Here is a 26,951-nt window from a genome sequence, read left to right as displayed (position 1 = left end):
GGCTGTTCTATACTATTCCAACACTTTGTTCTATACTACACTCTGTTCTATACTACATCTGCCCCTGTCAGTATCTGGACATTTTTGATGGGCTTTATCAACTCAACCAGGGCAGGACAGACTATGTCAATATTTTTTTCCTGTGAAAGTGAAGCAGCCCACAGGGGATTCTCCCTATTATCCAGCCCGGGCCTGCTGTTCCATACTGTTCTAACACTCAGGCAGTTCTATACTGTTTTAACACTCAGGCTGTTTCATACTATTCTAACACTCAGGCTGTTCTACACGGTTCTAACACTCAGCCTGTTCTATACATACTCGGATTTGGCCCAGGTCCCTTGTAGGCCCGTAGTGCGGAAATAACCACAGCAGTCTAGAGTCCCATGCTGGTACAGGTCTTCGGTCAAACAACGTTTTTATTATTCTCATTTTTTTCTCAGTATTCAGAATCAATACACATAACGTCAATGTTAGAACTGTAGGACTACTGGTTTCTCTAGTATCAAATTACACAACATTGCTTGTATGAGTGTTTGGAGTGTGTGGGTGGGTTGGTTGGTTTGTTTGGCAATCATGTCGTCTCTTCACGCACCTTACACAGGACTCTGCCCGGGCGGTCCCGTGTAAATTCCCTTTTGTAAAGATCAGGAGGTTAATAGAACTAAATGTACATTAGCAGCAATGGGGAAATGAGTCATGACCACAGGGGACGCTACGGGGTCGGGGCACGTGGGGAGGGTCAGAACCCGAGGGAGCACTCCAGCCCCACCCTGACTGAGCTCTGTAGCCCCACTAACACTCGTGGCTGTTGGCAGTGTTGAGTCAGAATGGCAGTCCTGCCACTCACCCGGCAGTGTTTGTTTCGTACTGTAGCGCTGTAGCCGTAGTCCAGCCCACCCGACAGTGTCACGTTATATTATTATAGTATAATTATTATTATTCCTGTGCTGCTGGCATTGCAGTGTTGTGTTCTATTGTTCCTGTAGTGTTACTACCCTCCCCTGTCGCCTCTGTGCCTCACTACTTCCTGTAGCGCAACCCAGTAAAACTACATTTCCCATAATCCTCTCCCAATACTACCCAGCATAACTATGATCACCACCACCATGTCAGTGCTACTGAGAAAAAAACTCAACCATAACTTCCTTCATTTCCCTCAACTTTCCATCATGGCCCTGTAGAACTACATTTCCCAGCATCCTCTAGTTACCCCTGCTATCCAGTAAAGCTACTAGTTCTCTCCTAGTGTGCTGGAGGGAGTCTCTCTGGCCAGCAGGACTACACACAGTCAAGGGTGTTCGATATGGAGCTGATGTGGGCTTCGGTTGAGTGTGTGTGTGTGCGCGTGTGTAAACGTCACCTCGCTCTATCTGCCCAGGCTCACACACACACATTGTGAGTCATCTATTTCTGGTTATGATAAAGATTAACAATCATGTTTCCCTAGGGAAGGACAGCACTGGAGAGTACTTCATGTCCAACTAGGGAGCAACACAGACTGATAGGGTGGGTGGGGGTGTTGTTGGTTGTCCTTTCTGCTTCCTTATGGAAGGTGACTACATCCTGGTCCTGCCAAGTGGGGCTCTGAGTCCTGACTGCTGATTGGATATGGCAAGGGGGCACTCAGGAAGTGCCACCCTCCTCTCTGTCCAGTGAACTTACCCCAGATGCCAACCTTCACACAGATGCTGTAAAGCGTTCCCTAGATGCTATAAAGCGTCCCCAGATGCTGTAAAGCGCTCCCCCAGGTGCCAATCTTCACAGCGGAGATCTCTTTTACTGAGACAGATTAGTCACACACACACAAATCATTTTTCCTTAAAAAATTACCATAAATTAGAGAAATAGAAGAAAAATAAAACACTGAACATTATATAAAATAAAAAAAAAAACGAGCAAGAGGGGCAAATGTGTCTCTCCACCTCTATGGTACAGGGCAACTTCTCTGTCTGTCTCTCTCTCTGTCCATCTGTCTGTCCGTCTGTCTGTCTGCAGCCCCGGCCCATCTCACGCCTCACTAACTAGAGGGGGTTCGTCATGTAGGGGGGTAGAGGAGAGGCGGGCTGCTTCCCTGGGTCTGAGCCTGCCACACACACACGCACACACACACACACACTCGTACACACTGAGGGCAGATGGCTTGTGCTTTGGTGGCGGTGAGTGCCATGCAGACCTGGGGGAGAGGGGTATGCGTTGCCCTGGCAACAGCGCGCTGGGCTGCTTTGATGGTGTCTGGGAGAGGACTTCCCACATCATTTGGAAGAGACACGTGTGAGTGTGTGTGTGTGTGCGTCTTTAGATCCACTTCAAGCACTGCCTGCTGAGTGGAGGGTGTGTAAAGGTCTGGACACGGCGCTCCTGTCAGGTGTGTGTGTTTGTGTGTGTTTCAGCATTGCAGTGTCTAGTGGGGTTCTGAGGTATTTAGCTGTGTTGTGGCTTAGAAAGAGCCTCTGTGATGATCAGACAGGCCAGTGTGTGTGTGTAAGTGTGTGTGAGAAAGTGCTTGGTTAAAATGAGGGGTGAGTGTGTGTGTCCATTTTGGGAAGAAGAGTGATCTAATTCTGCTACTACTTACACTCCTCAATGTACACTTAATATCTAACAATGCATCTTGTGTGTCTTAAATGGTGTGTGTGTGTGTGCATGTGTAAGTAGGCTAAATCTGTGGTGTGTGTGTGTGTGCGTGTGTATGTGTGCATGTGTAGGAAGGCTACATCTGTGTGGTGTGACTGCTGTGTGTGTGTGTGTGTGTGTTTATGTGTGTAAGGGGGCGTCCTGGACCCACTCTGCCAGCACACAAACGGCAAACACACGTCACCTGGGCAGGGAGTAGGAGGAGGTGTCAACACCAGCAGCCCAATCCAGAGGAACTCACACACACACACACACACTGTACCGCACTCACCCAGGCAGGTGTCAACCCCAGCATCCAGAGTTGGTGGGATTTGCTCAGCTAGCCTAGCATAGCCTAGCACACCATGCCACAACACACACACACACACACACTTTGCACCGCACGCCCAGGGAAGCAGCCCCTCTACTCAGCTCAGTTAGTACAACAAGGAATGTGTGTGTGTGTGTATATGTGTATTCACACCTTGCAGACTTGCTTAGGACACTGGGTATGATATATGGTGAAAGCTTCTGTGTGTTTGTGTGTGTGTGTTAGGAGTGTGTCCTTCAGAAATGTTTACTGATCAGCACTTCAGCATATTCCACCATGCCAGTCCCGTTTGTGTGTGTGTGTGTGTGTGTGTGTGTGTGTGTGTGTGCGTGCGTGCGTGTGTGCATCTCCCAGCGTCCACTCTCACTCAGTCAACAGTTTGATGTGGCTAGCGCGCAGGTTGTTGTAGATGAACGGCTGGTTGTCGGTGGACAGTGGAGCACAGGTGGGGGGCGGCGGTGGACCGGGCACCACCTCGGCCAGCTCGGGGTCGCTCTCGCTGGACGTGGAGCCCACGCTCATGGTGCAGACGGCCTCGGTGGCGGCCTCGGGCGGTCCAGGGGGCAGGGGGAGGGGCAGGGCACACCCCTCGGGCTCGCTGCCCGTCTCGCTGGCGCAGGACACCACAGAGAGCAGCGACATCTTGCGCGTGAGCAGGCGGCTGGGCAGGAGCGAGAGGGCGTAGTCGGCCACGATGCCTGCCACGTCCAGCCCGCAGGCCTGGTCGAAGGCGATGAAGCCCACGTTGGCGTTGGCCTCGCACACCACGAAGGAGCCGTCGTTGAGCTGGAGCAGGTCGATGCCGCACACGTCCATGCCCAGGATGTTGGACACCTGCACGGCCAGCTGCTTGCCCTGCTCACTCAGAGGGCACATCATGCCCACGCCGCCTGCACACACACACACACACACACACACACACACACGTCAGCACTCATACAAGTACACATGAATCTACAATAACAGAGAAATATTCTGAAACTGAACACAGGACTGGGTCTAGTTATGGTCACAGCTGACCAAATGTCATGCAGACAGCAGATATTCCGCATGTGTGTGTGCGTGTGTTGACCCCACTCACCGAGGGAGCAGTTGCTCTGCATGCGTCCGTCGGTGGAGCAGCGCAGCATGGAGCCGATGACGCGGCCTCCAACCAGCACCACCCGGACGTCTCGGCCGTGCGACTCGCGCACATACTCCTGGAATAGGTACGGAGCCTCGTGGCGGATCAGGTGACACAGGTCCGACAGGTGCTGCTTATCCCGCGCCAGGAACACCGCCTTACCTGCACAGGACGGAGAAAAAGAGAGAGATTAATATTAATATAAGAGACGGAGGAGTAGAGAAGATGGAGAGAGATGGATGGAGAAGGAGAGAGATGGATGGAGAAAGAGAGAGATGGAGAGAGATTAACAGAAGAGACGGAGTAGAGAAGATTGAGAGAGAACAAAGAGAGAGAGAGATGGATGGAGAGAAAGAGAGAGATTAATATAAGAGACAGGGGAGTAGAGAAGATGAGGAGAGATGGCTTGATGGTGTTTTAGGCCCCCACCGTCCACTTCAAGGCAATGTTGGGGGCTTAAAACACCATTGTGCAGAGAGGTCAGAGGGAGAGAGAGATTAACAGTAGAGATTGAAGATAAAGAGACAACAGGGAAGGAGGGATAGAGAGAGAGAGAAAGAGAAATTAACAGTAGAGATTGAAGATATAGAGATCAGAGGAGAGAGAGAGGGAGATGAACACGAGGTAAGAGGGAGGAGTAAAAGAGAGGTAGACAGAAAAAATGGTGAAGGGAGAGAGAGGGAGGGAAAGAAACAGATATAAGAAGGTAGATTAAGAGAGGTAGACAGAAAGAAGTAGAGGTGGGGGGAGAGAGACACAGAGGGAGAGGTAGAGAGAGAGGGAGATAAGGAGGTGTAGAGAGAGGGGGTAAAGAGGGAACAAGCGTATATGTTTGCATGCTGAAAATAGTGTGTGTGTGAAGCTGTAGACTGTTCATTTGGACTACACTGAAAGCTGGTCAACTAATGCCTTTGACATTTTCCATTCTCGTGTGTGTCTGTGTGTGTGTGCGCGTGTGCATTTACATACATGTTTGCATGTGCACTTACATATCGCATCTATATCTATATATATATATATATATATATATATATATATATATATATATATATATATATATATATATATATATATATATTTCTTCTTTTTTTTTCAGTGTATGTGCATTTATGTGTTTGTGTGCTTGCATGGTTGTGTGTGTGCGTTTGTAAGTGTGTGTGTGTGTGTGTTTGGTGCCAAATTTAAGAGCAGCAAAGTGTTTTTTACACTGACCATTGAGAATGTCAGCAGTGGGTCTAATTAATACAGCGTCACACAGAGGAGTGTGTGTGTGTGTCTGTCTGTGTGTGTGTGTGTGTGCGTGCAAGAGGGGTGATTAGAAGGAAGGATGTTTAATCTTGAAGTGAGTGAATGCGTCAGCAAATACGTGTTAATGAGTAAAAGACTGCTGTGTGTGTGTGTGTGTGTGTGTGTGTGTGTGTGTGTGTCTTGCATCACATCCTGGTTGACTCTGAAATAACTATTGATGGTACACTCCTAGTCTTATAGAGATACGTATGTATGTATAGGGCTGGGCAATAAAACGATGGCAATATACAGTTAAGAACAAAACTAATCATACCCCTGGCAAATATTGATTTAATGTTGATTTTCTCTTGACCAATGTTTGTCCTGACTGAAAATGACACTGCCACATGACTAAAGGTTGTAAGACAATGTTTTAAAACATTTTTATGAAAAATGGCAAGTCCAAAATGATTCATACCCTTTTTAAATAATCAGTGCAAACATTTTTATTTGCATTCATAACTCTCAAAATGTTTTTTATAATGCCTACCAAGCCTTTCCATGTCTCCACAATGATTCTAGACTGCACCTTTTCAGCAGCAATCTGCGTTTTGAGGCAGGAACGATTCTTTGGCATCACTCTGGCCTTGTGCTCACTTTTATGACGGATTGAGGTCAATATCAAAATGTTGATATTGTTCTCTGTTCACCATTTCTTGCCTTGTTTGGCTGTATGTTTTGGATCATTGTGTGGTTTAATGGTCCAATGCTGCCTATTGGTGTAGGTCTCTCGGCAGGCCGCATGATCTTTTCCTCCAGAAAATCTTAATGTAGCCCCTTGTTTTAGTGTTACCATTTACTTTGAGAAGGTCACCAGGTCCCACTGTCTGAAAAAGATGACTGGCTAAATTGCTACTAAATCCGGTTAGCATCATTAGCACGCGGCGCAATTTTTTTCAATATCTGGAAAGTGTGCGGTCATGAATAAATAATTATATAAAATATCAGTAGTTTATATAATAATCAGAGCTGCCAACTCTCAGGCATTGGCCGTTAGATTCATTCATTTACCTCCATGTCTTGAACTGTCTGTCCACTAGCCACTTTTTACCACTGTCTTCTGCCTCACTGTTTGCGTGCTATATTAGCACATATGCACAACCCCTCCCTCCATGCCACAGCCGAACTGTGACCACACTTATACCTTCCTTAATATAGTTATATATATATATATATATGGGTCTGACTGAGACTGACAGCTACGACGTAAACCTAACGTTTCGCACTGGCTACTAGCGCTGTCACTTTTGTGAAAAAATCTTGTTCAATTTTTGAGACATAATTGTTCATTGAATCGATTGTAAAATCGATTTTTTCATGTCTAAAGACGTTTCCATTTTCAACGGCAAATATAGGCCAATTCACAAACAACTAACAGGCATTAGGACAAACATAAAGAGGGCGCTTGTAGACGCAAGCCAGCAATATTTCTGATGATTTATTGGTGTGAAGTTATGCAGTACTGCTGCAGGCTTCAACGTAGCTGTGTCTGTGTTTACGATTAGAAATGTCAAACAAATTTCGCCTACGTAGAACTCGATTGCAGTTTGCATAGCCTACCGCTTTGTTCTTCTCCATACTTTGATATACCAAAAATCCGAAGTACTTCCACATCGAACTCCTCAAGTTATTAGGGCCTATCACTCGTCTCTCTCATGTCGCACAGGTTGATCGCGTTGTCCTGCATTTTTTGGCAAAACACGAGCAGCACAGCAGCTGATTGAAATGGTGGGAATTTTCTTTTTAGCTTTCGCAATGCTTACTGCACTTCGGAATTCTTTATTCTTATAATTTTGTTTGTGAATTTTGTTACATCTATCCTCTTTTATTTGTTTAATTCGTTTAAAATTAATAGTGTACATATTTGGTTAAAATCGATTCCCTATTTTAGTTTTCGAAACTTGTGTTGTTTGGTCCAATCGATTGTGCAATCGATTTTTGAACGTAAAGTGACAGCCCTACTGGCTACACTTGCGTCTTTTGATTGGATAAGCGCCAGTTTCTTAACCAAAATATATGTATGTCATTGATTGGTTGCATTTGAAAGGTTGCATTTGAAGGGCATGAAAGGCGAAATAATTTAATGTTGCATTATCGAATGTTATGTTTTGCATCATGGACATTATTTGTTGCAAATCTCCCGACCACTATGTCGACCTGAGACCGCAAGACCAAGACAAGACCGAGGGATCCGAGACCAAGACGAGACCAAGACCAAAGACGGTCGAGACTGTGACAAGACCGAGACCACGTAAAAGTGGTCTCGAGACATCCAACTCTAATAGATATATAGACTTTATTCTTGCACTGTTGCACTGTTTGACTTACTCATTTGCACCATCACCATGACACTCATTCACACAGAGCACCTTACCTTACCTTACCTTATGCACAGAGAATCACAGGCTCAGTCCCTGCCTCAGTCATTGCAAGCGCATCTTGTTTGATTAATCACCCACTATGAGGATACTGTTTTTTTTAAAATTGTGTTATTTAGTATAATTTGTATTTTAGTATATTTAGTATTTAGTATATATTTATCTTCTACTGTCCTTATTGCTTAGTTGTGTTTTTATATTATATACTTTTAATTACTTTCTGCTGTTAGTGAATGTGTGTGTGCGTGTTGTCTGTATGCTACTGTGACCTTGAATTTCCCCTGTGGATCAATAAAGTATCCATCCATCTATTCATTTGATTGGCTCCACGCGCTCTCACGCCAATCCAATGTGTGAGGGTTGGCAGCTCTGATAATAATATAATGTTCTATTAATATAATATTATACATATCCCACAGGAAAACACTGTAATATGAAGAGATGAATCTAATTGTTCAGTGTGATTTTAATTTTCATTCAGACTTATGTGTAGGCCTACATTTATTTATTTGAGTGTTTTTAATGATTGTGTTGACATTTATTTTCCCTGTTTGCCTTCATTGATAACTGAGGTGGTTTAAATCAGAGGAAGGATAAGTTTAAGTTTAAAATAAAAGTGTTTAAATTGATTTTTTCCCCCTCCTGGTCCTTATTTCAAATAGCCATATCGCCCAGCCCTGTGTGTGTGTGTGTGTGTGTGTGTGTGTGCATGCTAAAGCCCATGCAGAGTAGCTAGTGTGGAATTCTATGAGGATGTCCCAAACTAATTATTTGATACGTCTCCATTAATGGTATGTATGGTGTGTTTGTGCGTGCGTGCGTGATAAACTGATAGCGGTGCGGTCATCCACACCAGCTGGTGATATGCAACACCTAACTGCACTTCACAAGGCTGATTTAAAACACAGTTAACTAACAACTAATAACTGCAAAAGGAGTAACAAGGTGGTGTTTATTTGGGCATATAGCTAGTGGTGTGTGTGAGACATGTGTGAGTGACCTGACAGACCTGTGCGGGTATTGTTGAGTGTATTTTACAGACTTGTTTTGAGTGTGTGTGTGTGTGTCTCACCTCTGTGTCCACGAGCGTTCTTCACCACCACAGGGTATCCGAGAGGCTCAGCCTCATCAATCATCTTACGGAAGTTGTCGTGTCCTCCTGCACACACACACACACATACTTTAATGTCCACAGTTCACAACCTGGAGCTCCCATTGTGAGCAGCAAAATGTTTGTTTTAAAGAGTTTGAATATTTTTTGTGTTTGTTTGTTTTTACGAGTGTGAATATGTGTGTTTGATTAAACAGGGGAGAGATGTATGACTGTGTGTTAGTGTGTGTGAGATTATCTTAGGTCAGGAAAACACAACCGGAAAATAGGCTAATGCAATACTATCAGGAGACAAGAAACGATCTGAAAATGGATGAGTGTGTGTGTGAGAGAGTGTAACTGGATCTGTGTGTGTGTGTGTGTGATGGAATCCGTTATCCTGGGCTTTAGTGAGCTGAACAGATGTGCTGTGTACTAATGACCTTCCCAAAAACCAGCAGTCTCCTCACAGAGAGACAGAGGGGGGAGAGACCGTGTGTGTGTGTGTGTGTTTCACTGGTCATGAGGATTGTTCTTCCCTGTGCGCGCGCGCACACACACACGCACACAGACACACACATACACAGGCGCACACATACACAGGCGCACACACACACACAATCCAAACCCCTCCCTCTAGACTGGTTACATAAAGAGGGTGGCCTGGGGCTTGGTTGCCCCTCCCATGTGTGTCACCCCTCCCCTCTCTCACACACTCTCTCTCCCTCTCTTCCTCTCTCCCACTGTCTCTCACTCTTCTCTCCCCCTCACTCTCTTGCTCTCTCTCTCACACACACACACACACTCTCTTACACTCTCTCTCCCTCTATCTCTCTTTCTATCTCTTTGTTCATCTTTTCTCTCCATCTCTGTCTCTCTGTGCATTTCTGTCTCATGTATCGCTGCTGATGCTGACCCCCCACCCAGACTGGCCCAGATTACGGACAAACAAAAACAACAAACAACAACACATTTACTATTCCAGTCAGCAGGATAGACAGAGACAAAGAGAGAGAAAGAAAGAGAGAGAGAGAGAAAATGATAGAAAGAGCGGAAAAAAGGGAGAAAAGAGGGATCACCCCCCCTCATCCAAATGTGAGTGGCGCTGTAACGTCTGGTGTAGCCAGTTCTACTGATTCTAGTGGCGGCTAAGTGCTGTAACTACGGAACACCAGTTCTACTGATTCTAGTGTGTAGCTGGATTACTGTAATGGTGTAGCTGGACTACTGTAATGGTGTAGTGGTGTAACTGGACTACTGTAATGGTGTAGCTGGATTACTGTAATGATGTAATGGTGTAACTGGACTACTGTAATGGTGTAGCCGGATGCTAACTCCACTAAGCACAGGAAGCATGGGCACTTGTGTGATGTATAGATGTACTATACTATGCATATACATTCACTGCACTTAAATATGATGTGTTGTATATAGGGGTGGAATACACCGATCACTGAGCTCACTGGGCTGTTCTCCAGGGCTGCTTATGTTGCATGCCGTTACTGAGACGTTAAGACGGTTGGTGGAGTGCTACTGCTGTTGCTCGAAGCTGCTAGATCATCTTGCTCTTTCTTGAATTTGCCCCTGGGGCAAACTACCAGTCATTCCTGTCATTCCTGACTACAGGCAGCTGCAGGTTCCCAGGAGACGTGAGGCATTGGAGCTCTGGGGGGGGGGCTCATTGATCTGGGTGTGTGTGTTGACGCTGCTGGACGAGGGTGATCAGACTGGCTGTTATTGACTGTGGGGGTTGGAGGGTGATTGATGAGACAGACAGAGCTGATCAGCACAGGGTTGCTAGGGCAACGGTCAGTCACTAGGACACGGTCTGACTGACAGCAAGGGGAAAGAGACTTTGATAGTTTCTGTCCAAGTTGCTGACAACACACAGTCAACACACACACACACACACACTTACACACAATCATGGGTTACACACACAAGCACTCACACACACACACACACACACACACACAGGATCTAGACACACACACAGGCATGGGTTCTAGACACACACACACACACTGTGACAGATCGTGTTAGTGATGTCACCCTGACCTTGTACGGAGTTGAACAAAACATAGCTCTGGTATACTGGGGACATTTCTATGCACTTGTGGCAGGATTGAGCAGGAAGAATGTGACTATGGAAGTACGGGGCAGAATTATGCTTTGGTGTGATTGGCTGATAGATGGATTGATTGACAGATTGACTTATTGATTGACTGACTAAGACTAGGTGTTGGGCACTTTATGCCGGCCTTACACCATACGTTTTTCGAGCAATTTCACAGTCAGCGATTCAATTTCCAAAGTCAGAATGAAATCATGGGAGTTTTACTGGAGTGACTTTGACATGAGTAGGCTATCGTTTGAGTTCCTGTTGATCTAGTGCTGATCACATCTTGTCTTTAGATGTGTGAGGCTCTAGGACTGTAGTCTTTCAAAACTCTTTTCAAAGTCTTCTGGTGTACGGATGGCATTAGGGTGTGTGTACGTGTGTATACGTGTGAAGCGGTTAGGTTGAATATAAGTGGGTGATGGGTGACGGTTGGTTGGTTGATTAATTGTCAGGCTCACCGTAGGAGTATGCGTATAAAGCAAATGGATTGTTAGGTTGAATATAAGTGGGTGATGGTGATGGTGATGGGTGGTTGATTGTTAGGTTGAATATAAGTGGGTGATGGGTGATGGGTGATTGATTGTTGGGTTGAATATAAGTGGGTGATGGGTGATGGGTGATTGATTGTTGGGTTGAATATAAGTGGGTGATGGGTGATGGGTGATTGATTGTTGGGTTGAATATAAGTGGGTGATGGGTGATTGATTGTTGGGTTGAATATAAGTGGGTGATGGTGATGGGTGGTTGATTGTTGGGTTGAATATAAGTGGGTGATGGTGATGGGTGGTTGATTGTTAGGTTGAATATAAGTGGGTGATGGTGATGGGTGGTTGATTGTTAGGTTGAATATAAGTGGGTGATGGTGATGGGTGGTTGATTGTTAGGTTGAATATAAGTGGGTGATGGGTGATGGGTGATTGATTGTTGGGTTGAATATAAGTGGGTGATGGGTGATGGGTGGTTGATTGTTAGGTTGAATATAAGTGGGTGATGGGTGATGGGTGATTGATTGTTGGGTTGAATATAAGTGGGTGATGGGTGATGGGTGATTGATTGTTGGGTTGAATATAAGTGGGTGATGGGTGATGGGTGATTGATTGTTGGGTTGAATATAAGTGGGTGATGGGTGATTGATTGTTGGGTTGAATATAAGTGGGTGATGGTGATGGGTGGTTGATTGTTGGGTTGAATATAAGTGGGTGATGGTGATGGGTGGTTGATTGTTAGGTTGAATATAAGTGGGTGATGGTGATGGGTGGTTGATTGTTAGGTTGAATATAAGTGGGTGATGGTGATGGGTGGTTGATTGTTAGGTTGAATATAAGTGGGTGATGGTGATGGGTGGTTGATTGGCAGGTTGAATATAAGTGGGTGATGGTGATGGGTGGTTGATTGGCAGGTTGAATATAAGTGGGTGATGGTGATGGTGATGGGTGGTTGATTGTTAGGTTGAATATAAGTGGGTGATGGGTGATGGGTGATTGATTGTTGGGTTGAATATAAGTGGGTGATGGTGATGGGTGGTTGATTGTTGGGTTGAATATAAGTGGGTGATGGTGATGGGTGGTTGATTGTTAGGTTGAATATAAGTGGGTGATGGTGATGGGTGGTTGATTGTTAGGTTGAATATAAGTGGGTGATGGTGATGGGTGGTTGATTGTTAGGTTGAATATAAGTGGGTGATGGTGATGGGTGGTTGATTGTTAGGTTGAATATAAGTGGGTGATGGTGATGGGTGGTTGATTGTTAGGTTGAATATAAGTGGGTGATGGTGATGGGTGGTTGATTGTTGGGTTGAATATAAGTGGGTGATGGGTGATGGGTGATTGATTGTTAGGTTGAATATAAGTGGGTGATGGTGATGGGTGGTTGATTGTTAGGTTGAATATAAGTGGGTGATGGTGATGGGTGGTTGATTGTTAGGTTGAATATAAGTGGGTGATGGTGATGGGTGGTTGATTGTTAGGTTGAATATAAGTGGGTGATGGTGATGGGTGGTTGATTGTTAGGTTGAATATAAGTGGGTGATGGGTGGTTGATTGTTAGGTTGAATATAAGTGGGTGATGGTGATGGGTGGTTGATTGTTAGGTTGAATATAAGTGGGTGATGGTGATGGGTGGTTGATTGTTGGGTTGAATATAAGTGGGTGATGGTGATGGGTGGTTGATTGTTAGGTTGAATATAAGTGGGTGATGGTGATGGGTGATGGGTGGTTGATTGGCAGGTTGAATATAAGTGGGTGATGGTGATGGGTGATGGGTGGTTGATTGGCAGGTTGAATATAAGTGGGTGATGGTGATGGGTGGTTGATTGGCAGGTTGAATATAAGTGGGTGATGGTGATGGGTGGTTGATTGTTAGGTTGAATATAAGTGGGTGATGGTGATGGGTGATGGGTGGTTGATTGTTAGGTTGAATATAAGTGGGTGATGGTGATGGGTGATGGGTGGTTGATTGTTAGGTTGAATATAAGTGGGTGATGGTGATGGGTGATGGGTGGTTGATTGTTAGGTTGAATATAAGTGGGTGATGGTGATGGGTGGTTGATTGTTGGGTTGAATATAAGTGGGTGATGGTGATGGGTGGTTGATTGTTAGGTTGAATATAAGTGGGTGATGGTGATGGGTGATGGGTGGTTGATTGGCAGGTTGAATATAAGTGGGTGATGGGTGATGGGTGGTTGATTGGCAGGTTGAATATAAGTGGGTGATGGTGATGGGTGATGGGTGGTTGATTGGCAGGTTGAATATAAGTGGGTGATGGTGATGGTGATGGGTGGTTGATTGTTGGGTTGAATATAAGTGGGTGTTGGTGATGGGTGGTTGATTGTTGGGTTGAATATAAGTGGGTGATGGTGATGGGTGGTTGATTGTTAGGTTGAATATAAGTGGGTGATGGTGATGGGTGATGGGTGGTTGATTGGCAGGTTGAATATAAGTGGGTGATGGTGATGGGTGATGGGTGGTTGATTGGCAGGTTGAATATAAGTGGGTGATGGTGATGGGTGATGGGTGGTTGATTGGCAGGTTGAATATAAGTGGGTGATGGTGATGGGTGGTTGATTGTTAGGTTGAATATAAGTGGGTGATGGTGATGGGTGATGGGTGGTTGATTGGCAGGTTGAATATAAGTGGGTGATGGTGATGGGTGATGGGTGGTTGATTGTTAGGTTGAATATAAGTGGGTGATGGTGATGGGTGATGGGTGGTTGATTGTTAGGTTGAATATAAGTGGGTGATGGTGATGGGTGGTTGATTGTTAGGTTGAATATAAGTGGGTGATGGTGATGGGTGGTTGATTGTTGGGTTGAATATAAGTGGGTGATGGTGATGGGTGGTTGATTGTTAGGTTGAATATAAGTGGGTGATGGTGATGGGTGATGGGTGGTTGATTGGCAGGTTGAATATAAGTGGGTGATGGTGATGGGTGATGGGTGGTTGATTGGCAGGTTGAATATAAGTGGGTGATGGTGATGGGTGATGGGTGGTTGATTGACAGGTTGAATATAAGTGGGTGATGGTGATGGGTGATGGGTGGTTGATTGGCAGGTTGAATATAAGTGGGTGATGGTGATGGGTGGTTGATTGGCAGGTTGAATATAAGTGGGTGATGGTGATGGGTGGTTGATTGTTAGGTTGAATATAAGTGGGTGATGGTGATGGTGATGGGTGGTTGATTGTTAGGTTGAATATAAGTGGGTGATGGTGATGGGTGATGGGTGGTTGATTGGCAGGTTGAATATAAGTGGGTGATGGTGATGGTGATGGGTGGTTGATTGTTAGGTTGAATATAAGTGGGTGATGGTGATGGGTGATGGGTGGTTGATTGGCAGGTTGAATATAAGTGGGTGATGGTGATGGGTGATGGGTGGTTGATTGTTAGGTTGAATATAAGTGGGTGATGGTGATGGGTGATGGGTGGTTGATTGGCAGGTTGAATATAAGTGGGTGATGGTGATGGTGATGGGTGGTTGAATGTTAGGTTGAATATAAGTGGGTGATGGTGATGGGTGATGGGTGGTTGATTGTTAGGTTGAATATAAGTGGGTGATGGTGATGGGTGATGGGTGGTTGATTGGCAGGTTGAATATAAGTGGGTGATGGTGATGGGTGATGGGTGGTTGATTGGCAGGTTGAATATAAGTGGGTGATGGGTGATGGGTGGTTGATTGGCAGGTTGAATATAAGTGGGTGATGGTGATGGGTGGTTGATTGGCAGGTTGAATATAAGTGGGTGATGGTGATGGTGATGGGTGGTTGATTGGCAGGTTGAATATAAGTGGGTGATGGTGATGGGTGATGGGTGGTTGATTGTTAGGTTGAATATAAGTGGGTGATGGTGATGGGTGATTGATTGGCAGGTTGAATATAAGTGGGTGATGGTGATGGTGATGGGTGGTTGATTGTTAGGTTGAATATAAGTGGGTGATGGTGATGGGTGATGGGTGGTTGATTGGCAGGTTGAATATAAGTGGGTGATGGTGATGGGTGATGGGTGGTTGATTGTTAGGTTGAATATAAGTGGGTGATGGTGATGGGTGATGGGTGGTTGATTGGCAGGTTGAATATAAGTGGGTGATGGTGATGGTGATGGGTGGTTGATTGTTAGGTTGAATATAAGTGGGTGATGGTGATGGGTGATGGGTGGTTGATTGGCAGGTTGAATATAAGTGGGTGATGGTGATGGGTGATGGGTGGTTGATTGGCAGGTTGAATATAAGTGGGTGATGGGTGATGGGTGGTTGATTGGCAGGTTGAATATAAGTGGGTGATGGTGATGGGTGATGGGTGGTTGATTGTTAGGTTGAATATAAGTGGGTGATGGTGATGGGTGATGGGTGGTTGATTGTTAGGTTGAATATAAGTGGGTGATTGTGATGGGTGGTTGATTGGCAGGTTGAATATAAGTGGGTGATGGTGATGGTGATGGGTGGTTGATTGTTGGGTTGAATATAAGTGGGTGATGGTGATGGTGATGGGTGGTTGATTGTTGGGTTGAATATAAGTGGGTGATGGTGATGGTGATGGGTGGTTGATTGGCAGGCTCACCGTAGGAGTAGGTGTCAGGCAGGGGCACTCCGTGGCCTGCGAGCTCCTGGAAGGTCCAGAACTTGTTGACGCAGTTGAGGATGGCCTGGGGCCGGTTGACCAGACGGCAGCCCATCTTCTCCAGGTGGCGCAGGACCGTGATGTCACTGTCCGACTGGACCCAGGGCGTGGGGACCCGCACCACGGCAACCTGGGGGTATGACGTCACCATCTCCTGGTCCACGCGCAGGCCTACACACACACACACACACACACACACACACACACACACACACACGGTTAGTTCTGCCACAACCTTGATCCAGATGTAAAGACGAAAGAGGTAAACTAACTAAACATAGTTGTGGGTGAACACACACACACACACACACACACACGAGTATTTTTCATGCTCATATCATATAGATGATAGTTGACTGTCTATGGTAATCACCAGGAGTGTGTTTCCCAAAAGCATAGTTGTTAACTACGCTGCATCTTCCGTGGTAGCGTCACTGCCAAATCTGAGTTGACAGTATTTGAGTCACGTTACAGATACAGAAATACGGTGTTGAAATTCGGTCATATTTCAGTCACATTTTAGTACCAAAGATCCTTTAGAACAGTACGAACTAATTATGCTAACAAATTATGCTCTTGTTTTTTAATTTTCCAAAATGAAAAATGTGATATGTGACAATATGAAGTTTGAGTGTTTGTGCATGCGTAACTCAAATCAACGGACTTACGTTTGGTAGTGAGGCTACCAAGGTAGCTGCTACCTTGCTTTGCTTTTTTCTTGCAACTATGCTTATGGGCACCCCAGGTCTACATTCCTGTGTGTGTGTGTGTGTGTGCGTATACAAATGCAGCAAAACTAAAAGGGAATTTTCCTCCTTGAGGACAAATAAACAAAAAAAAAAATCAAATCTATCAATACAGAAGTCAGATGGGGTCAGAGTAGGATGGATGATCTCTCTCTCTCTCTCACACACACACACACACACACAGCTCTTCTCTGACAAAACAGTTCTCTAAGATCTAAACCGCCATCTTAGGGATGTCACAACTCTGTCTTTCTGGTCTCTGGTTGAGGCTACTGTCATCTCTCTCTCTCTCTCTCACACACACACACACACACACACACACACACACACACACACACACACACACACACACACACACTGATCCACAAACAGAAAGACCGTTAACACAATCTGTTATCACTCTCACAAGCTCCGTGAGAGTGAAACGTTCTTCCTATTTCTGTTTCGGCGTCATGCTGGATTTCAGGAACAGCCTCTTTATGACATGAGCATGGAAAATACTGTGTGTGTGTGTGTGTGTGTGTATGCACATACTGTTTTAAGTGTACCAGGAGAGCTGAAACTGAAAGCTGAAAATAAGTTTAGCGTCAGTATCAGGCCAACTACCCAAAAGACTACACTTCCCAGAATCCTGCTGTTCTCCTGTTTTGAAGAAAGTTCAGTTCAGAAAGTCAGCTGTTAAACACCACTGAGCCCACAGTTTTATAGTGTGTGTGTGTGTGTGTGTGTGTGTGTGTGTGTGTGTGTGTGTGTGTGTGTGTGATGGAATTCGGCACATTCCAAACTTACATCACAATACTGGGACCAAATGCAGCTGCACTCTGCCAAGTCTGGATCCTAGTCCAACACACACACACACACACACACAAAGCCAACCAGAACTTCCTCTAAGGAAAAACAATCTTTCTAGCCACGTAGGCATATATATGCATGCAGGCAGACAGATCAAGAGTCGTACACGCAAGCAAAACACACACACACACACACACACACAGACAGTCTGTGGGTCAGGCACAGCACTTAACAGGAAGCTCAGTTTTAAATCTTGGTTGCAGGTTTTTCCAACTTGAGGAAAATGCTTTCCAAGTGGACTGTATTTCTACTTCCTGTGTATGTGTATGTGTATATGTGTGTGTGTGTGTGTGTGTGTGTGTGTGTGTGTGTGTGCATCAACGCCAGCTGTGTAGGCTTAGTATTATCTGCGGGTCAAACTAGAGCAGAGCATAGAAGTGGTTATGTAACATTTTGATGGACAGCCATGGGGTCTCAGAGTTGGCCTCACCCTGCTAAAGACACACACACACACACACACACACACACACACACACACAATCCTGACCATGAGGTAACTCATTCTGAAGCTTTCTCCATCCACATTCGCCATCCCAGAAGCTGTTCTGCATGCCACATGTGTGTGTATGTGTGTGTGTGTGTGTGTGTGTGTGTGGCAGGGAGGCTTGGCTTAGGCTGAGCTCTCCAGTGTATTTTACCATTGCGAAGGAGTGGAGCTCAAACTGAGAGGGTTGTCTAACAATCCTTAAAAACACACATGTTAATCTAAGAACCAGGGCCACAGCTGTGTGTGTGTGTGTGTGTGTGTGTGTGTGTGTGTGTGTGTGTGTGTCTGTAAGGGTGTGTGTGTGTCTGTAAGGGTGTGTGTGTGTGTGTGTGTGTGTGTGTCTGTGTGTGTGTGTGTGTGTGTGTGTGTGTGTGTGTGTGTGTGTGTGTGTGTGTGTGTGTGTGTAAGGGTGTGTGTGCCCCTGTGGGGACCAGCCGTTGTCTCAGTATTATTTTTGTAAGTATTTTGAAATACGACAAAATTACAGTTGGCATTTGTTGGAACAGCTGGCCATTACCTCTGTGTGTGTGTGTGTGTGTGTACAAGTCCAAGTGCTTTTGCCACTGCAGCTATGGGTATAGAACAGAAGCACTGAAACAAGAGTGACTCTAAATGGAAGGAATCGGTGTGTGTATGTATTTTGTTTATATGTATATGCCCGCTCATGTATACGCCTGCTCATGCATGTCTACATGTGTGGGTGTTTTATTTGTGATGATGCCTTGCATTATAAATGTGTATATGTGTGTGTGTGTGTGTATACACACATGTTACTGTATCTGAAGATATGTGTACGTGAACATGAGTGACCACTCTGATAAGCTCTGTGTGTGTGTGTGTTATGAGGGGGATGAGAAAGCCAAGCGGATGTGTGACATTTAACATCCGGCAGAGAATTAGGCGCCTCACAGGGGTGTGTGTGCGCACCATCAGGCGACACTCACCATTAATAATCTTCCTCCTCCTCATCCTCATATCTCCTCCTCCTCCTCCTCTATATCTCATCTCTCCTCCTCACTCTCTCTCTCCTCCCCTCCTCCTCTTCTCATCTCTCCTCCTCACTCTCTCTCTCCTCCCCTCCTCTCTTCCTCATCTCTCCTCCTCCTCCTCCTCTCCAGAGAACATTAATAACCTTCCTGGCGTCTCTTACTCGTGGGATGCTAAATTCCCACACACACTTGTTGAAGACCACGGGGCAGCCTCACACATGTGCAAGTGTGTGACTGTGCGTGTGTGTGTGAGCACGTACGTCTGTAAGTGTGTGACAGTACGTGAGTGTGTAAGCGTGTGCATGGGCGAGCTAGGGGTGTGTGACATATCGTCTACAATAATATCTTAATCCTAATCCTACCGATGTGCGAGCTGACATTCTCCAGTAGTGTTTCTTAAACTGCGGCTGCACTGCGACGACTAGCCGGCCTGCTCTGCACACAGGGCCTGGCACTGCTAAAGTCACATGAGCTATTTAGGGGCTTCTACATCATGACACTGCTAACCCACAGGAAAGGAAAACAAAGGTTTAACGATCAAGAAATGTCAGGAATTTAGCAAATCCAGAAGCATGGCATAGTATAGGTGTAGTGGTCATAGTATAGGTGTGGTGGTCATAGCATGGGGGTAGTGGTCATAGTATAGGTGTGGTGGTCATAGTATAGGTGTGGTGGTCATAGCATGGGGGTAGTGGTCATAATATACACTGTAGGTCTAGTAGTCATAGTATGGGGGTAGTGGTCATAATATACACTGTAGGTCTAGTAGTCATAGTATGGGGGTAGTGCTCATAGTATGGGGGTAGTGGTCTAGTGGTCATAGCATGGGGCTAGTGGTCATAGCATGGGGCTAGTGGCCGTGGCCGTTGTGTTTAGTGCTATCACACAAACACCTATTCCTATAAGTATGGACGTTATGATAAGTGCTGTTCTCTCAATCTGCCTCCAACACACTTATCAAGATAGCGTTCTACAGATGTTTATGCATAAACATCTCAACTTGTGAACAACACACACACACACTCCAAACCACAGAGTACTGCCATCTCTGACACACTCCTGATGTGGAACAAGTAGCAGGCATTACACACTGTTAGTCAGTGTTGGCGCTTATGAAATGCATAATAAATAGGTTTATACAGTGTTTCCCCTAGATTTTTTTCCAGCAGCGGTGCTGTTGATCGTAGGAAGCCCCCCCCCAAGAAAAGAGAACATTTTGAAAAAATGACTCCTTAAATGGTGACTTCTGGTGGATTTTGTAAAAAGAAATGGACAGATTGAGTTACAAATTATGACATAACCATCAACACAAGCATGATTATTGCAGTACTTGAACAGGATTATTCATGTTTTTCTTTCACCTTTTTCATTTACATTATTAGTATTAGCCACTGTACAACTGTACACTGTAGGCCACTGTACAAACTATTACTATTTAGAATATACAGTGCTGTGCATAAGTTAAGACATTTATATATAATAACATTTATTTATTTACGATACATGATACATTAAAAAATAATTGATGTCCTATTTTTTTTTTTAAATTAAGGCATTAAGACAAAAGGAAAAATATTTTTTTTGTTCCTCCCTTTAGTCAATTTCAGCATGGGTGTCTTAACTTTTGCACAGCACTGTTTAAACTATATAAACTTCTTTCGTGTCATTACACTGTATTAGTGCTGTGCAAGTGGAATTGAGTGCCTATCACTTTAATGACGTGACGGCCCGTGACGCTTGCTTGATTCTCACGGTTTTAAGCTAACTTAGTAGCGTTGTTGTGCATGGTGCATAAGAATATGTGGATGAAACTAATTATGTTTCCCATGTCATTTGGTAAAATAAATGGTCAGAAACTCGAAGAAAATCTATCTTGGATTATAGCAGATAAGTGTCTTGTATCATATCTATAATTTTGGTGAGCTCTACAGGAATTAGAAACTCTCAGATAAATGGTTGCGTATCCTATTACTCAAATTCAATTAAACCCACCAATAGGCTAGCTAGACCTTAGTTTCACAGCCTAGGTATGTTAGCAACACAGGGCTTGAAAGCATTGCCTGTATCACAAACAAAAACGAAACAATGCGTGGAATTTATCTGGGAATAGGCTAGATAACACATTGCGTGACAAGCGTGATCTCCTGTGGAATCCCTGACTGCGCCTTCAACGTTAGCCTACTATTATTTGTTGACATGAAACCTGAACGAACGGCATTTGTTCCTGAAGTTCACTTGCGTCTATTATTTTTTTTTTATAATTAGGCAACTTTTTTTGCAGTGGCGCTTGAATTCCAAGAGCGGCGCTGCACCGCTGATGAATACATTGTAGGGGAAACACTGTTATACACAGTTGTTACACACAGACACACACAGGTTTATACGTGTAGCTGCTGTGTGTGCTGTGCTGCCGTTTATAGCAGCTGAAAGCTGGGAGGAGGCCTCTGGCCATCAGGCTTAGGAGTGTGTGAGTGTGTGTGTTCCACAGCGTTAAATGTATGGTGGCACCATTCATAGAATGGATTAGGGTGAATTCACTTCCTCCAACACACACACACACACAGGTTGAGCTGACCTACTCTTCCCTGCCCTTCCATCCTCACTCTGTCTGTCCCACAGTGATGATGTAATCCTTCCAGGCCGCTCTAAATGTGTGTTTGTGTGTGTGTGTGTGTGTGTGTGTGTGTGTGTGTGTGTGTGTGTGTGTGTGTGTGTGTGTGTGTGTGAGTGAGGAGAGAGAGAGAGAGAGAGAGAGAGAGAGAGAGAGAGTGTGTGGTGGTAATCTGTGGTGTCTGAGAGACACAAGCTGGCCTGATTAAAAGTCAGGGAGCAGCTGCGGACTTGCGTGTGCGCACACACACACACACACAGAAATACACAAACACACACACATAAATACACACACACACACACACAGAAACACACACACACACACAGTTGGAACTGGGCTTGTGTCCTGCCCTCTGTGTTTTTCTCAGATTAACCAGCACCAAACTACTCAGTGCCAGCAGCCCAACAGCCTCTCCTGTCCTCACTCCGCTTGCCTCTTCTCCTCCTCTGTTTGATCTCTGTTCCTCCTCTTCTTCTCCCCCTCTCACCCCTCCCATCTATTCTCTTACCCTGACATCCCTCTCCAGTCTTCTTCTGTCTTTGCCAAAGTATTATTGCTAATCTCGCTGTGTGTGTGACTGTGTGTGTGTGTGTGAGCGACAGTGGATCACCTGAGGAGTTGGGGGAGGGGTTCTTGACATTGGGCTGTAATTAACGGCAATGTGTGTCAGACCTTCCTGTAATTGGCCCAGTTATTCCTCACATGTGTGTGTGTGTGTGTGTGTGTGTGTGGAAAAGAGGATGTACTGGAGAACATTCTGCCCTGTTTGGTCTCTTAGCCTCACTGAACTGGTCTTCATCACGTAGCTCATGTAGCACACACACACAAATGCACGCACACATGCACACGCACGTGTCTCAAACGCATGCACAAACACACTCACGGCCAAACACACCCAAACACACACACAAGCTGGCACCCAAACACACGCATGCCTTCCTTGCTGCTAACAGCCACTTCCTACGAAGTAAAGACCGATAGACAGAGACAAAGAAAGAAAGACAAAAAGACAGAAAGAAAAAGACACATACATAGATAATCAGGTAAACAGACAGGAAGCGAGAGAGCCCCCCCCCTCCTGAAGTGTCACTGGTTAACTCCCTCTCCCTCTCTGAATTAACTACATGGCTGCTAACTCATCTCTTTCTCCCCCCAGGGAGCCTTCACTGTGACCGTTTCATAACGACACCATAAACATCATCACAGCTTAGGTCTCACCTACAGGACCCTGTGTTTCTAACAGGACCATGATAACACACACACACACACACACACACACCCTGCTCTCGTATGACAGACATGACGAAGTATTCGTGCTGCACAGGCTGATCTCGCTTCTCGCCACCGTGTCTCACACACACACACACACACACCCCAAAGCCTTGTGCTGACCATACACACCTCCCCTTCCCTGGCAGCAGCAGCAGCAGCAGCAGCAGCATCACCAGCAGCAGGGTATCAGGCCGTACCAAAGCCCCGTCTGACCTGCGTCCAGCAGGCTGCTTCAGTCTGGTCACTAATGACAGCCAAGACTAATTGGCTTCCCTCTGGTTACGGCACAGATTAACTCACAAATCCATTCTGTCACCATACTTTGATAACAACCATTTCTCAATTCTCAATATGTTGCAAAGGATTCAGCTACGGTGCATTGTGCTGTCTGCGCAAAAGGCAGTCTTTCAATAACATACTGCATAGACGTACGATACGATAAATTGCTGTGTTGATTTATGTTGTTTCACCCCTAATGGTTAGTGGGGTCTAGTGAAAGTGAAGTCTTCTCTCTGGTCACTGTTGAGAGGCAGTCTGCCGTCTTACAAACACTAACCCACATAATGAGCGCAGCTTACAGAGTTGAGTCTGAATCTTTCCGACGGGGCTATGGTTTGGTGCTGCGCATGTGTGCAGAGCAGGCAGTCTTTCCATAACCTCACTGACTCCCTCCCTCCCTCCGGGCCAAACACAGCCCTGCCCAGGCCTTCCGCCCCTTGTTGCCCCTGCCCAAGCCTTCTGCTCCTGCTGCCCCTGCACCTGCCCCTGTGGCCAATGGGCCATGCAGCATTGCAGGAGGCCTGGGCAGGGGCAACAAGGGGCGGAAGGAAGACGCTGGGTAATGGTTAGGGAGGTGAGACCAGGGAGAGACTACTGGAAGAGTGTGTGTTCTGATCTGACCCACTGGAAGAGTGTGTGTTCTGATCTGACCCACTGGAAGAGTGTGTGTTCTGATCTGACCCACTGGAAGAGTGTGTGTTCTGATCTGACCCACTGGAAGAGTGTGTGTCCTAGCTAGTCCAGCACATGAACCTTACGCTCCTGCCTGACTCCTGCAGGGCACGTAGGGAGGTTTTTTGAGAGACCCTTCACACGTGGGGTCATGGCAAGAAAACTCTGAGCCTCTGAAAACGGCCCCTGTGGCAGGCTGAGCTCTGTTCTGACAGAAATAAACTGTCCCTTTGGCATATTCAGCCTTGTTCTGAGAGAAATAAACTGTCCCTTTGGCATATTCAGCCTTGTTCTGAGAGAAATAAACTGTCCCTTTGGTGTGCCCAACCTTGTTCTGAGAGAGAAACACTGTGGCTAGATTATCTGAGTTTTGCTAGAAACCGCCCTGTGGTGTGGCTGTTCCGCCAGACCAGGGCCAAACTAGGGCCAGACCTGAGCCCGGCTCCGCCACTTCTTATGAAAGGGGAGTATTGCGGTCAGGTGACTTTGCGCCTCAGGTGAGGTCAGTGCCACTGGTCCAAACTGGTCAGGAAGTTAACCAGACTACAAGCTCTAAGTCTAGAGGCGCCAACTAGGTGAGCTTATGCATTATATATCTGACCTGTGCTTAGCGCGGGACAAAGCTTTATCTCCCACAGCCGCGGAAGTGGAAAAAGACGAGGCATGATACGGCACGCTGGCGGTGACGTCATTGCCATTTTATTTGGGCCAATGTGAAGAGATTAGTGAGCGCATGGTGGTTCATGCCGACATTTCTGACGCAGCTGTGCGTGCAGAGCTTTGATAAGAGTGTGAAAAGCCTTCAGTCAGGAAGAATCCGGTCGTTATGATCAATGTGACAGATTCCCATAGCCATGGTAAAGGCGGGCGCACGTTCACTAAGCACGCCACTCAGAACGAGGTTTACATTAAAAAACAACAGAGAAATACATGGATTCCAAGCTGATAAACATATATTTTGATGCATAGACATACATAAATATAGTGAAAAAGGTTCCCATGATGTTGTCGAATATTTCACGTTCCCATCTTTATGTGTTCTGTGTGATGTCCATTTTTAGAACACGCACGGGCCAATAATTAATTTAATTCACACTCGCCGCGGTATGACCACTAGAGCGGAATTAAAAGGCTCGTTTGACTTCTTTTCGTGGGAGTCGCTTAATCTGTTCCGCATACACACATTTACATTCCCACATTTAAACATCAAACAAAGCTTTGACACTCTTTCTCTTTAAAAGCCCCGGCGAGGTTTATTTTGTTAGCCCCAGCCGTCACTTTGAGTATAATGAACGCGTCCCACCCCCGCCTATAGTCTCGCATAAGCACTCGTGACCACGGTTGAAAATTCTGCATCATTTTAACTAGCATTAGCTTTCATTTTAATTGTGTACTTTCGGCTGAAATGACTTAATCAATATTTTCATTGAGCTTATTGAATACAGGCAATCCGTGTTCTTATACCACTACCAGAGATCGTGCTCCCCCGCATCTTCGTATGAGAGAGGCTAGAAATTAGGTTAGGCGGTCACCGTCACCGCTAGCTAGCTACATCAACACAGCACACAGCGCAGCCTCCAGTCTCCACGGAAGCGTACAATACTGTTAGCGACTGCCCACACATTCACCTATAGCCGATGAGAAAACACGTTAAACAAACATATCAATTTGGGTTATCATATCATTTGTATCACTTACCCAGTTGGCCATCCGTGATGGTCAGGACAATCTGATCCATAAGGAGATATCGGAATTCGACATCATCCTCGGCGCATCGCTGCTTCAGGGCACGGAGAATCTGGACTTGGGGATACTCCTGGTGGATCCTGCGGTCCGTAATGAACCACACCCGGGAACACATATTTCTTTCTGAATAAGTCGCGTCGACTAACCGAAAATCTGCTGAAAAGAAAGCTCGGGCTGCGCTGGGGCCAGGAGCGTGCGAGAGCGCGGGATCTAGGGTCGGGGAACGGCTGGAATAACACCGGGGCACAAACACAATAGACTTAGCCAGCTAGCAAGCAGCGCACCTAAGCTAACAGGCTGGAACAACCTGAACCAAACGGCGGCAAAAGTTGCTCCGACTATGTGGGATGAAATCTGAGAGAAAATCTAGATTTCCCTCAGCCACGGTTAGTTATTCCTGTTCCGTCCGATCCGGGATCCCGCTAAATAAAATACCAAAAACCGAGAGAGTCGAGTCAAAAAAGAGGAAATTCTAACATTAACGTTGTCTTACTCTTTCTCACCAAATACTGCCCACAGTTAGCTAAGTTGGCTATGTAAAGCTTCAACCGAGGGCAGACAGCTAGCAAGCTAACTTGCAGCCCCGTAACAGGCGAACAAAAGCTCTAGTAAATTGCTCCTTAATTCCTCCGTTCTCCGACCCTACTACCCCCTCAAACACAACAGCCAACTGGCTGAGAAAATCAACAAAATGGTGGTAAGACTAAGGCGGTTGTATCGCCTCCTTCCACGTTCACCAGATATGTGTTTTGTTGACGAATAAACTTCTGCTATCCACGGGTAACGGTGCTGAAAAGATGCACGCTTATCTTCAACCCTGCGATTTTCTTCAGGCACGCGCTTCGTTTACTACTCTTATTTTTTTTAGGACTCTGGAACTGCAGACAGCCAATGAGAAGTGAGGGCTTGCGCTGCCTCTGGCCAATGGCAGCTAAAAGCCTATTGTTAGCAGGCGTGACTGCCGGGTCTCCGCGACCAATGGAAATAATGAAGGTGTGTAAGCTCATGTTTATCCACAAGCCAATGGCAACGCGGCTGGTTTCGGCTAGCGGTCGTGAGCGCGCGGGTGCAGGCTCTGCGGCGCGTGTCGGGGATGCTGCATGGAAAGGGGGGTCCACCGCGAGCCCGCGCCTCCCCAGAACCGGTTCAGACCGGGTGCGCGAGGAGGCTGCTGAATACCCACGCCTCTCATCTGTCTCCACGCTGACACGGCGAGAAGAAAGAGGACGTTGTTACCGAAAATAC

The 26,951-nt window shown here is 45.9% G+C and overlaps 1 protein-coding gene across 1 annotated transcript; it reads right to left on the bottom strand.

Moving 5' to 3' along the window:
- Positions 1-398: 398 nt before the first annotated feature.
- Positions 399-26,624, bottom strand: rimkla (ribosomal modification protein rimK-like family member A). Its single transcript, XM_042096961.1, has 5 exons — positions 25,659-26,624; positions 15,993-16,223; positions 8,805-8,891; positions 4,026-4,229; positions 399-3,834 (listed from the first exon to the last, which is right to left on the bottom strand). The coding sequence occupies exons 1-5, from the start codon at positions 25,819-25,821 to the stop codon at positions 3,308-3,310; spliced, it is 1,212 nt and encodes a 403-aa protein (XP_041952895.1). The 5' UTR covers positions 25,822-26,624; the 3' UTR covers positions 399-3,307.
- Between the last annotated feature and the right edge of the window lie 327 nt (positions 26,625-26,951).

Source organism: Alosa sapidissima, chromosome 7, assembly GCF_018492685.1.
Source record: "Alosa sapidissima isolate fAloSap1 chromosome 7, fAloSap1.pri, whole genome shotgun sequence".
In the NCBI taxonomy this organism is placed as follows: domain Eukaryota; kingdom Metazoa; phylum Chordata; class Actinopteri; order Clupeiformes; family Clupeidae; genus Alosa; species Alosa sapidissima.
Note: the sequence above shows the minus strand (reverse complement) of the source record. Positions and strands in the feature narration are given on the sequence as shown.